This window comes from Ambystoma mexicanum, chromosome 7p (assembly GCF_040938575.1).
Source record: "Ambystoma mexicanum isolate Mex_15411 chromosome 7p, UKY_AmexF1_1, whole genome shotgun sequence".
NCBI lineage: Eukaryota > Metazoa > Chordata > Amphibia > Caudata > Ambystomatidae > Ambystoma > Ambystoma mexicanum.
This window is the reverse complement of record NC_090939.1, coordinates 603,170,797-603,184,689: the sequence shown is the minus strand read 5'-3', so window position 1 is coordinate 603,184,689 and position 13,893 is coordinate 603,170,797. Positions and strand designations below refer to the sequence as shown.

The window sequence follows — 13,893 nt, the reverse complement described above, 5'->3', positions numbered from 1 at the left end:
GATATGATATGATCTTGGGAGGAAGTCCACGTAAACGAAATGTGTGTTCCAGGAAGATTCCAGCAAGCTCGGACGAGGATGGCAGCTTACACAGGGGTGTAAAATGAGCCATATGAGTGAACAAGTCTATGGTTACCATGATGGTCGTGTATCCTCGGGAAGGTGGTAATTCCACAATGAAGTCTGTAGCAATGAATTCCCATGGTCTTGCTGGCAGCGATGGTTGCAGTAGAAGACCCGCCGGTCTCTTGTTATCATGTTTGTTTTGACTGCAGACAGCAAAGCTTTGATGTACTGTTGTACGTCGGTCTTCATTCCAGGCCACCAAAACTGTCTTTCTATAAGACGGAGGGTGTTAGTTATGCCATGATGTCCGGAGTGAAGGGTATTATGGCAGAGGTTTATCATTCTTTGTTGTAATTTCTGTGTAGGAATGACCAATGCATTGTCCTTGAATAAATATCCTTCCTTAACTCTTAGGTTCCATGGATTATTCCTTGAAATATCCTTCCAGAGGTCAGAGGACTGGGTTTGCACTCGGATTTCTTCCAGGAGGTTGACTGCTTGAGCTACAAAGATCGTGTGGGGGAACATCTTAGGACAGGCCATCAGTGGTTACATAGTCAGGACGTCGAGATAAGGCGTCAGCAGTCATGTTTTGTGATCCGGGAACATGAGTGATTTGGAATTGGTACTGGGCAAAGAAGTAGGCCCAACGCGCCGGACGACTGTTCCTGCACTCCAACAACTGTAGAATTTGAAGATTCCGATCGTCTGTGTGGACCTGAACTGGATATCTAGCACCCAGAAGTAGATGTCCCCATTCAGTGAAGGCTTGGCGGATGGCTAACAGTTCCTTTTCCAGGACGGAATAGTGTGCCTCACTGGGAGTCAGGATTCGTGAGAGGTAAGCAATGGGGTGTTCCAGTTTATCCTCAAGTACCTGTTTCAAGACTGCTCCTATGGCATAGTTAGAGGCATCCGTTTCCACTAGGAATGGGCGATTTATGTCGGGTTGGGCCAGGATGGGGGCTTGCGTGAACTCTGTCTTCAATCGTTGGAATGCTTTATCTTGCAGTGTAGACCAGATAAAGGGGGTGTCTTTCTTCAAGAGAGCAACGATCGGCTGAACAATCTCGGAAAAGGTAGAAATGAACTTCCGGGAGAGGTTGGCAAGCCCCAGGAAGGATTGAACTTGTTTCACAGATGTCGGAGCGGGCCAAGCCATTATGGCTTTTACCTTTTTAAGGGTCCATACCAATTCCTTCTGGTCTAAGGATGAATCCTAGGTAGTGAACAGAAGTAACGTGAAACAAGCATTTTCCAGGTTTGGCTAAAAGTTTGTGTTCACTGAGTCGTTGTAATACTGCCTTTACATGTTCTTCATGCTTTAGAGGATCCTTGGAAAAGATCAATATGTCATCCAGATAGACAATGACGAAGAGGAATAACATGTCAGAAAACACCTTATCCATAAAACGTTGAAAAACTGCGGGGGCATTAGCTAGTCCAAAGGGCATGACTAGATATTCATAGTGACCAAAGGGTGTTCTAAAGGCTGTTTTCCATTCGTCTCCTTCCCGGACACGGATTAAATGGTAGGCACCCCAGAGATCCAACTTTGTGAATATTACGGCGCCTCTCACAGCTTCCAGGATATCCGAGATCAGGGGCAGTGGGTACCGATCTTTGAGGGTGCATTGATTTAAGCCACGATAGTTGAGGCAAGGTCTGAGTTCCTTGGTGTCCTTCTTGGGAACGAAGAACAACGAAGCACCCGCTGGAGATTTTGAGGGTCTTATGGTGCCGTTTTCAAGATTGGTGTCCAGGTATTCCCGTAGGGCCTTTTTCCCAGGTTCAGAATGAATGAACATTCTGCCGAAAGGAATCACTGCTGAGGGATCTGTATCTATGGCACAGTCTTCAGGTCTGTGAGGGGGTAAGGCCTGGACTATGGCAGTTATACATCAGCATATCCCCGATAGGCCTCTGGGACTTGGTATGATATTGGAAACCATGAGTGATGTTTTCTGGTCTCTTAGTGGTTCTTTAGGAGGTGTCGAGGAGGGATCCAGGGATAGACAGTGGGACATACAAAACTCTGAGCCCAGGAATAGTGATCCTGCTGTCCAATTGATATACGGATTGTGCTTTTGTAACCAGGGCATACCCAATACCATGGGGTAATGGGCTGACTTAATGATGTCGAATGTAATCCGCTCTTGGTGATGGTTTATGGAAAGTTGGATCTCTCTTGTCTGCAGGCTTATGGGTCCTGAAGAGAGGGGTCTTCCGTCGATTGCTTCCACCGGCTGCATGGTGCTTCGTGTCTCGTACGGAATATCATGACTAACAACCCAGTCTTGATCAATGAAGATTCCCATAGCTCCGCAGTCCACCAAGGCCAGAATGGGATAGGTCTTATTCTTGGAGGGCGACAGGAAGGCCTGTAGTATCACCAAATTGTTTTGTCCAGGAGAGTTCAAGGACGGAATTGATGTGGAGCAAACATCTCTCTCCCGAAGCTCTGCTCCATCTAGGATTGGGAACTGGCGTTTCCCGAACGCAGCGGAGTGGCTAGAGGACACTCCCTAACCAAATGTTTGTCTGAGGCACAATACATGCACAAGCCCGTATGAATCCTTCTCATTCTTTCTTGTGGGGATATAGGTCCACTGAAGGCTCCTATCTACATGGACACAAACCCAGGCTCAGGCTCTGAACCTGTCTTGGTGGTATTCTCGAAAGACAGCTTCGGAGGATTAGCTCTGGATTTCTTCTTCTCTGCCTTCCTTTCCTGGATACAGAAATCTACTTGCAAGGCAAGGTCCATTAGTGCCTGAAATGAGTTTGGGTGAGCCACTCTGGCCAACTCATCCTTAATCTCCTCATTCAGTCCTCTCCTGAAAAGGGTAAAACTAGCCTCCGGGGACCAATCAGCTTCCTTGACTAATTGCTTGAATTGGGTAACATAGGTGAGCATATCCTGGGATCCTTGTTGGAAGTCTAACAGGCGTTCCTGGGCACTATAGACCTGCTCTGGACGGTCAAACATGGTCTTAAGGGCTTGTATGAAGCCATCAGTCATCCAGAAGAGTATCACCAGAATTAACGAGGGGGCGAAGCCCAGGTCAAAGCATTTCCTGAAAGGTGGGAAATTATGAACCCCACCTTAGCCTTGGGAGTTGAAAAGTAATAGGGCTTAAAAGTAAAGTGGACCAAACATGAATCCAGGAATCCACGAAGAGAGCCATCGTATTTGTCCACTATGCCGCCCAGCAATACACTTTCTTTTGTGGCAGAATCACAGGATAGAAAGAATTGTCTGAGAGCAGCGTTTTCCGCCTTTTAGATTCTGCACCTCGGTTGATGGCTCTTGCATGCCACGCATCAAATCCTGGACAGCTGCTTCCATGTCCTTATCAAGGTCGGTCGGGTGGCGTCTCAAACTGTCAAGGGGTTCCCCCCTTCTCACCCGAGTTCGATCTTTGCTGGATTTCTTGGTCAATGCCTTCTTGCGAACTGATCGAGTCTTGAATAAAGCTGCACGAGTCTCTTCCGACTCCAGCGTGTGTTCAAGGTTCCGGGATGCAGGGATCCAGGAATCTGTGAAAGTAACAGGGTGCGCAACAAGCACATGAGTCAAGGAACCAAGAAAGGAAGGAAAGGGACTAGGATGGGGTAAGCAGGAAGAAGCAAAGGATACAATACCGCAAGCTACGGAGCACACGTCTGGTCGCTACTTCGCAATAGCATTGAGACGCGCGGGGCCGTGGCACATTTATGGGACGTACAACGTCCGCCGTGAAGGCTGGTGCGAGGCGTGTCATATGATGCGGCCATGTTGGAAGAAACAATGAATACAAGCCCCGTCGCGATAAGGACCAGGAAGTCCAGAAGGGGCGCGTTCTGTGGGACATGACAGCAAGTGAGTATGGCAAGTGTTCTGTATGCTACATAATTAACGTTGGGACGGATGAATGTTCAATTTGACACAAATAATTGACATTGTAAGTGTTAAGTGTAACTTAAATTGATAGTTAACATAAATATGTACTGTGTATATACATTTATAAATTGGGTACTGAAATATATTTTTGCATTCTTGATTTTACATAGTTCTATTATACCAATGTGTGCCTGCCATGGGTACAGTTTACCGGTCAACAGCTTCAACTGTAATTGGACAATAATCATCATCGCATCTGTGATAACCATTCTCTGGGATGATTGGCAGACACCAATCTGTCCTGTTGCAGTTGCGGTATTAAGGAGCAACATGACAGCCCATAGGTTCTGAAAACGTGCAGATGTGAAAGTGTTGCATTTGAAATTTAAACCACTCATTTCTTTTCTGTAATGGAACGCCATGTGCGTCGATCAGAAATCGGTGATGTAAGACTACTTGGAGAATACAAAGACTGGGATTAATCGATAGATGAACGGAATCGGCATTATAAGATCACCGTTCAGAGTTAAACAAAAAATGAGAACCATACGATGTTCGCTAGCTATAACCTATATTGGAAAAAGTTACATGTGTCTTCACGGACTTAATTAACTCTTCAGCGTTATGTCAATATTAAAATACTTGTTAGGCTCCCGACTATTGCTGTTTTCTTCAAAGAAACTGTTTATCGTTTTGCATCTGTTGTGGATGTGCGTGTTTATGTTCCTTTCGCATTACAAAGCGTTATGACATTAAAATAGATGGAGCTCATCGTGAGCATCTAGTCATGTCTGCGTTAGGGGCGGGTGATATGAATTAATGCCGCAAAGGCACTTGAACTTATGCGATGGAACAACGGATAAGATTAGCACAAGATGGTGCTACCCGTCGTTTTTCGTATATTAAAGTGAGAAAAACTTGGTTAATTAGCATTAATCGATTGATGTATGCTCTAAAATACATGCCCGATCGATTGGGTCAATTCATATTCTGACCAAACTACTCCTTTAACTTAACTGCGAGAGGCTACGACAGCAGGCAACATTGGAGCAACAAACCATATTAAAATGTATGCATGGGAGCACAACATTGATTTTTCACAACACCAAACATAGTTCTGATATTCATTTGTTAGCCTCCTTGTTTAAACTTTGGTAGTCCTCTAGACCTTTTGCTGGCATGACCCCTTTATCTGACCTGACAGGGATACTTAAAATTTTTTTTAAAAAATGGCTACAAAACATTTTGATATGCTGTCCTAAGTAGCCAATATGGTTGCAGTGTAAAGGGTAATGGGAAGGGCCCTGTTTTTCCCCTAAGCCAGATTCTTTGCCTATAAGGTTCCAGGGTCTCAGACTGGCCCCTCTGCCTCCATTGAACTGGAACTATGACCTTTGTAATTGAAGAGAAGGGGACAACACTCGAGTCTCCATGATGATTCTGTGGTACAGACATCTGATCCTCCGGTGGCCACACTGTGCCTCTTTTCTGTGGCCAAGCTCTGCCTCTAGTCTGTCTAGTCTAGGAGCTTCAGGCTCCTTGTCCTTTTGTGCAACTTAGGCAACGGTGTCCTCCATCTCTGTGTGCTCTCTTGGAAACTCCTGCAGTGTTTACTCTGCTGTCTAGTGGGACATCTTAACCTGGACTTCTGCTGCCTGTCCTTCAAAATCCCTCCTGCATCCTGTCTTGCATTCTTTGTCCTGACTGGAGCATCATGTGGCCCGTTTGTAGGGGTGCTTTTGTGCGTCCTCTCTGGTGCTTCATGGGTCACCTGAAAAGGGTATTGCAATGTGGCCAATAGTGTTGTCTTTGCCCAGCCGTTTCCATTGACTCTACTTGCAGGACCTTCTACAGGAACCAGAAGTGCAGCTGCTACTAAATCCCAACACCGAACAGACCTCTGCATTCATGACTCCTGGACTTCCTCCGCCTCTTCCACCAGCCTGGTCCACATCAAGTGGGACTTTTGACCTAGTTTAATTTAGCTAATTTAATTTTATTTAATTTAGCTAATAGTAGCTGCCAATGGGGCTTTTCCTACAGCTCTTGACCAATTCCTCGTGACTACCCCATTCACTACACAGAGCTTGGCTCCAATCGTCAAAATCCTTCTACCAGCGTCCTTTAGTATTCCTAACTGCGACGGTATCTCCTCTTCTGGGGTACTCAATTGATGCCACCCTGAAGGTTGCCTTCCTACAGCTCCCCCTGGACTCCGGTAATATAACTGCGAGCTACTTACTGACTTTGTTGTCTTTTCTAATTTCATTGTGCTGATTACCTGTTTAGGATTGTGTTTTAGGATTTTTCAGGACACGACTATTTTTACATTTTATTTGTTCTATTTCTAAAGTACTTATCTGTATTCCAAATTTCCGATGCAACCTTTGTTGACCTTGGGTCCAACATGAGAGAAACCCTGCCTAATGGTACAGGTTGGTTTCTCCTGCCATCACCAGAAGACTTTTGGAAAATGTCCCTGACAGTAGTATACATAACCACTGAGGTTAATGCCAGCAGAACACTGCATGGCAACTCAAAGGGAATCCATATTCTACCCCTCGCCCCACCCCCCAAGAAGAACATTGTTGGCAAATTTAAATGAAACAATGAAAAACAAAATCTGACGTTAAGCTACCTGCTATTCTCAGAGGACAGGACTTGTGTGGTAGTGACTTGCAAGGACATTTTTCACCAAGCTTTATTTTGTTGCTTAATGTAAAGTTGACTACCTCTACATATTGATGATTTTTCCTGGACTGACTTCCATTTGTGAGCTTAAATATTTTAACATAAAAACTGAGGCATTTCCATAATATACTGGTACATTGACTTTTTTTCAGGTCATTGCTATGATTAAAGGCCTTCAAGTGCTAATGGGAAGGATGGAGAGTGTTTTCAACCATGCTATTCGGCATACAATTTATGCTGCACTTCAGGATTTTGCACAGGTCACGCTGCGAGAACCCCTAAGGCAGGCCATCAAAAAGAAAAAGAATGTAATTCAAAGGTCAGTCTATATGTATTTCCATTCTGATGATGTAACTAATTTCTGTGCATGATATGCAATTGGTCGAACGCCATGCATTCAAATGAGTACAACTAAACTCTTTCAGTACCACATGTTAAGAACTGATATCACTGTTTGAATCTGGTTTATGTTCCTTTGGGATCCTGGGAAACCAATAATTCTTTCACCAAAAATGTTGGTGACATGGATTTTATTGGAACACCCCAGCATATATGGCTAGGACTTGGTATACTTGCTGTGTTTGGGGCCAAGTGTACCTCACTAATATGCTGAAACCATACGTTTTGGGAGCAATGATCTGCCTCGAGGGCATTACTGCACCAAATGTTTTCTAATTTTTGTTTTCCTGTGTTTTTACTTTGTATCACAAGCCACCTTCTGTAGCGTGTTACAATGACATTGTGTCCATTTTTCTTTGGTGTAGCAACATTTTTGTTAGCTTTTTAGATGTAAAGTTGACAGGCTGGTGGTAGGGGAATTGTGTTTTTTGTGCATTAACGCCCACCATCTTTTTTTCATGAGATAATGCCTTTTTTAATATCATGTACTCATAATGGCTGCTGTTTGTGATTTATGACCTCTCCTGTTGCCCCCTATTATTTTTGCCTTCTTTTTGCCCTCTGAGGTTGTAGACTGGATCAAGCCTTGTATTCCTGGTCACTGCTTTTTGTGACTGTAGATGGTTGGAACTGTCTGGCCCCAATCGAGATTTTTCCCAGTGGATGTGTGTTGCCAGGGAGATGTTAGGGTAACTGGCCCTCCATTATATGACATCCGCTACCCATTTGAATGGTACAGATTCTTCCCATTTGTGGGCTGCAGCATCCACCAGCCTGGGTTTTGGATAAGAAAGGGTCTGGAGCCATTTAGTGGTTGCTCTGTGGAACCAAAATGCTGTGGCGAGAAGGTACCGCTTAGAATTACAAGATGACTGCTGCTGTGGGTACATAACACATAATTGACAGAAGTTTTTAGTTTGCCAGGAGTTATTCCTCGGTCTAAGTCCCTTTGCAATAGCTTCTTTGCCCTGTGTCACTATTCTACATATGTAGCTGTCACATGTGCCCTAGGGTTCGCTGCTGTGACTACAAATGGAATGTAGAGGTCCTTTCCCTTTCATCACTCACTACTTTCCTATACTAAAAAGGTAAAGTGCACATACATTGGTGGTCGGTTTTTGGCTTTAATATTCCCTCCTCCAATGTCTGTGCCTTATCAATAAAAAATATAAAATGTAATTTCGACAAAAAATGGTCGAACCATAACTAAAAACTGTAAGTGTCCCTTTTGTAGTTGCTAAATGGGTCACTTGGATGCACTCTATATATTCATTTATTTAATTAATCAAGCCCTATTATCACACGTATAGTGGGTCTTGGAGTCAGAGTCATCAGCCCAAGACTACTTTATGGAAGTCAACCGGTTTCAGCGGTCGCAGTTTGTTGCTGCTTTCTTCAGGACAGGTATGATCTTGTTATATTCTGCGCAAGATCTGTGATTTCTTTACAGTGCTCCTTTTTAAGGATGTCTTGAGGAAATCTTCGGGTTTCCAGACGGGCATGTTGGATACATTTCCAGGCCCTATGGGGTTAAAAGGGGCATCATCGGTCTCAAAGTGCTGGATCAGAACAGGTAAGGCAGTGTTTTAGAGCTCATATCCTTACCTGTGGTGACCTATGTCTCATTATCAATGCATCTGTCGACGATCAGATGTGTACTTTATATCCTGGTATTGGGTATATTCCAGGATCTCACTCAGGTAAGTATCTATGGTTAAATAGATAATGGAAAAAATACTTGTAATCATACCCCTGTTTTGCTATTTATTGGGTCATATTAATATCAATAAAGGCCTTTTTTTACCTTTACTATGTAGTTGTAGTCAATCTTTCACGTTCCAGGATTGTCTTCTTCAATGGGTGTCTGGTAACCCTAGAAGACAATCCCGGTGTCAGGATGTTTGCTAGTGTGTCTCACACTCACGGCCATTCATTTGGTTAGTCTGGGTATCTACAGTAAGTATTCAAAAGGTCACTTATGGTGGCCATGTATCAAACTGCAGTCTATATTGTACTCGATCCCCATTGCATTTATGAGCAGTAATTTGCCTGTTACAGCAGTCCAACAGTTCCATACTATTATGGTGCTCAAAACTCCCTGCAATCAGTTAAAGCTAGCTTCTTCCCCAGTTCTTACCTCCGATCTCACTGTTGTCGATTTAGCGTTCGTCTCCTGATTCTTGGTTGTGGAAGCCATCTTGTGGGACTTCCCTATTCATGATCACGTGCTGCCGTCACATGATACTGCTCGCTTGTAAAAACCCGTAACATTTATCTGTTTCATTTAATCACCGACTGTTCCGAACTTAGGCTAAACATGTTACTAGAGGTCAGATGTTTTTTTATTTTTATTATGTATCTCGACGTTGCCGATCTGCTGTGGGTAAACACCTGTGCCAAAGTCATCCACTATAAATCCTCTGCATCACCTCTAGCAACCAGCGAAGACCTTTGTCAGTGCCTTTCCCACTAGAATAGTGGGCCTAACGAGTCTTGTGTCGTGCAACACTGTCCTGCCATTGGTGGACTTAGGAAGTGTCCATGGAGCATGCTGGGAGCTGACCACCCATTCAAAGGGCATCAATACTGCACCAGATTATCTCACCTTGAGGCTCATCTCCCTGACATATGGCCCAGGAACCATGTTAATTGCAGCAAATGTCCTCTGCAGTGAAGAGGGGACTGTATGGAGCCTGTGTTCCACTGCCGCCAGTATCAAGCTTGTCGATCAGTGGCCGAGGTTTCTCAAGTCTTACCGTGCCTGCAGTGTCTTGTGGTTTGTTCTTTGTTGTGGGAGAAGTAGTGTTCATCCAAGTTTCTCTCCAAGCCGCCTTGAGCACTCTGAAAACACATCTGCTTCGCTGATTGGAAACACTGCTAGCCACATAGACACCAGCTACAGTCACTGAACCTCTGGCAACTCGCCCACCTGCAACAGGAGCAATAGCGTGATTCATCAGTCAGTGGTTTTCTACTTACCTTGTGTTAGGAAAGATTTTCCTTTGCTGCTTTCTCACCATACACTGCTATGGGACACTGTTTCTTTTTGCTTTGCTTAGACGCCTGTTCTGAGATGAGTAAAGCCTTCTGAGACCCGTGAACTTGCTTCAACAGAATCAAGGCACGATAAAGGGGGCCTAGCGATTTCAGGAACATTTTCAGTGGTCACTGAGTGAATCGGAATTCGGGGGGTGAGTAAATGTATCAGTGCCAACCACAATAGGGTATAACTGGCGTCCTTGCCTTACTTCTCCCTTACCTGACTGGGATCAGTGGCATTCCAATAAAGGATCCTTCCCTGGGTTTCCCCTAATTCAGTTGGGTTGGGAGAGGGTCGGCTTAGAAATGTTCTTAAATTGTTTTCTAACTTTGGGACTGTTAGGGAAGTTTTCCTTAAGTCCACTTGAGGTAAAACTTCATAAAGCTATCTCTTGGCATATAGGTCCCCAACTCTTAGCATAAGTCTGTACTACTTAAGGAACCTTTGTAGAGTGGCATAGCAGTCAAGCTTATCATAGGAGGAAGATGTGAGCTGTAGGTAAGTACACTGAACACAGTTAGTACAGTAGTCCAAAGAAACACACACAGATAATGTTATATTAAAATATATCATTTATTATATGTACACAAGGAAGTCAGAATAGACTTAGTACAATTAACCAACACAATTAGGAATACTTATAAATATTTTTCAAAGGCCACGGCTTCAGTGGTAGTTGCTCGTGGTACAGTTATTAGAGTTTGACACCAATGATAGTTCTACCGTATTATTGGTACGACCGCATACTCTCGTTAATAGAAAGATATATGGTAATTGTATTTAGTTAGCAAAACCACTTAAGATAAAGTCTTTTTTTTTAAACATGGTAGTTTATTGGCATTTATAAATAACAATAGCTTTGTTCGTCTTTATGACCTGCTATTAAGAACATAATAAGACAAATATAACTGTAAAATCGCATCAACTGAGGCTAACATAAACATAAATGGGGGGGTGTTCTGGGGTGGACCGGAGGGTATTGCAGCTGACTCTTTTCAGTGTTACAGAGCCTCAGTTCGCTGGTCGCGGTTGGAGGGCCGCTGTGTGCCCGGGCTGGGGCAACCGTAGCTTGTTAGTCCATCTTCGTCAGCCATCTGAGTGATGGTGGTTGTCTGGCTATGCCTTGAAATTTCTGTACAAAGTCAAAAAATGGGTCTGAGGTGTTTTGGAACTTGTTCCGGTTTCCCTGGCAGATGGCAGTGATTTTTTTCGGTTTGCGGCTGTTTTTTACCCACCACACCGGGATTGCTGGGTCTTCAGGGAGTTTCCATAGTTTGGCAATCGACATTTTGGCTGCCATCAGGTGTGTGCAGAGGACTGCCAGGTTGCCGGTCAAAGGAAATTGTCCTTCTCCTGTGTCTCCCAGTAGGATAATGCCTGGGTCCCATGGGATTGCTAGGCATGTGATCTGCCGGATCTGTTGCAGGACCTCCCTCCAGAATCTTTCCACTTTCAGGCATGTCCAGAGGAGGTGGAACAGTGAGCCTGTGTCTTTGCAGCCTCACCAGCATTGGGGTGGAATAGCGGGGTTGCATTTGTGTAAAATTGTGTAATTCTGCCTCTGATATAGATGTGGGGATACCTCTCAGACGTATACTAATGCGGCGGGAGCGGTTTTCTGCATTTTGCTGTTTAAGTTCCAGGGCGTCACATCTAGCTTCTAACATTGCTAGCCGGTCCGCTCCTTTTTCAATCTCATAGCCATGTTCGCACACGGATGTTTCGACTTCTGCTGTCCTGGTTTCCAATTCTCCCACTCTCCCTTCAAGAAGCGTGATGGTGCTCTTCACCCCTTCGGTGCCCCTTTGGAATTCCTTGGTTAAGGCTGTCAGGAGGTCCTGTAGGTCCAATTTTGTGACCGATTGGTTTGGGGCTTCCCGTTGTGGTTCCACTTGTGTGTTTTCGGCGATCGTTTCGCCTAATTCTGGACGGTCCCCTCTTCTGGACCTGTCTGGTGTGGGGGTTGTTAGCAGGGTCGCAATGTCAGCTTGCTTTGTCGCTTTTTTGGCCATGGCGGGAACTGGGGAGTTGCTCGGACCGGTGTATGGTGTGCCGGGAGAATCGGGGCGCAGGACAGCCCTGCGTGTAATTGCTGGGTTGGGTTGCTGCTCTGCGTCAGTGTATGCCTGGTTGACTCACTCTTGATGCGTACCTCCCCAGACCGGGGGTCTCCGGTGTTGGGGGGGGGGGGGGAGCGGGTTATCCCTAGAAGTAATCTGGATGGGGCGCCTGCCCCGATTTGTAATGCTGGCTCTGGTGCTCTGGGCTTATGGCTGTTGGGCGGTGGTGTGTTTCCCAGACTCTGGATCTGTTCAGCTCGAGGTGTCTAGACAAGTGTGTTTGGTGGTGGCCCCGGGACCTTTCTAGGCTTGGATTGCCTGTTGATTAGCATTGTCCTGTGCGTTTGGGTGTCGTAGGGGTCCCCCCCAGCCCCCTGCGTAGTTAGTGGACTTCGGGCTTCCCGGGTTCGATGCCCACTAAGTTCCTCCCCTGCGGGTATTGTAGCGGCTTACCTCGCCGTGCACCGTCTGGATGGGGCCTGGGGTTGCTGTGGCCCCTCCTGCGGGGCCGCCCACCGGTCTCCGGGGCTCCGCCACCCGCCAGCAGTAAGGATTGCTGATTCCCTGGGATTGTTTGGCATCCACGACTGTGTTGGTGGGGGGGGCAGACTCCCCGGGCTGCTCCCACATCCTGTCCGCTGTGTGCGACCACAGGCAGGGCTACCGGGGGGGGGGGAGGGGGAGGGCCGGCACCCGCTCGTGGCTGCTTGTCTGGTTGCTTCTCCCCTTGCACAGGGTGCTGTCGGCCCGTAGGGGGATGCCGGAAGGCGAGTTGGCTGCAATGTGTCTCCGGCTCTCTGGCTGGGCACGGTGGGTTCTCAGCATACTGGGGATCAATGGACTAGGGTGCTCCCCTTGCCGGGTCTCTGCGTTGTGGTCAGTACGATGGGGAGTGCCTCTGCCACCACGCTGCGCCAGCTGCTGCGTTGTAGAAACAGCTTACCTCGCCGTGCTCTGTCTGGCTGGGACCCCAGGCTGCTCTAGCCGCTCCTGCGGGGTGTCGCGTCTCGGGCTTGGGCCTGGCGGCTTCCTCTGCACCTCAGGGCTCCGTGGGCCCTGGTGTCCCCCGTCTCCCTGTGCCGGGACTCGGTGCAGTGCAGTGCTGTGTGGGGTTGCTGTCGCGGTGGGGCCGCGTGACTGGGCCGTCAACGGCGATGAGCCACCGGGTGCCAATCTAGTCTCCCCAGGGGTCGCAACGGGTTCAGTGTGCCTCTGCTTCTAGCTGTGCCAGGACACCGTGATTGGGCTGCCCAAGGTTGGTTCCCTCTTTTGCTCAACGGCCGGCGGTGAGCTGCTGGGTGCTGATTCAGTCACCCCGGAGGCCGCTTACTGCTCGGAGTATTTCTGTTGCTGCTGGGCGGGTTTTATGGAGCTGCCAGCTATTTTGGGGGCGGTACTCTCTGCACGGTGGCTTCCTCAGCCCCTCGGGGGTCTGTTGGCCCGGTGCCCCCTGTCTCCCTGTGCTGGGGCTTGGCGATGAGTGCAGTGGAGAGTTGCTGTCCCGGTGGGACACCGTGATTGTGCCGTCCGTGGCTGGTTCCTTCCTCTGCTCAGCGGCGATGAACTGCCGGGTGCCGATCCAGTCAACCCGGAGGCCGCTTCAGTGTGCCTCTGTCTTTAAGCTGCGCCAGGACACCGCGAGCCGCCGGGTGCTGGTTTAGCCCCCCCGGAGGCCGCTTATGTTCAGTGTGCTTCTGTTGCTTCTGGGCGGGGTTTGTGAAGCTGCCCGCCATTTTAAGAGCGGCACTCTCGGC

The 13,893-nt window shown here is 47.0% G+C and overlaps 1 protein-coding gene across 1 annotated transcript in view; it reads left to right on the top strand.

Annotated features, from left to right (window-relative positions):
- CYFIP1 (cytoplasmic FMR1 interacting protein 1) overlaps positions 1-13,893 on the top strand; it is a 1,181,635-nt gene that overhangs the window by 448,337 nt on the left and 719,405 nt on the right. Inside the window, 1 exon segment of the mRNA XM_069636612.1 lies at positions 6,793-6,959. Coding sequence (XP_069492713.1) covers positions 6,793-6,959 — 167 coding nt within the window.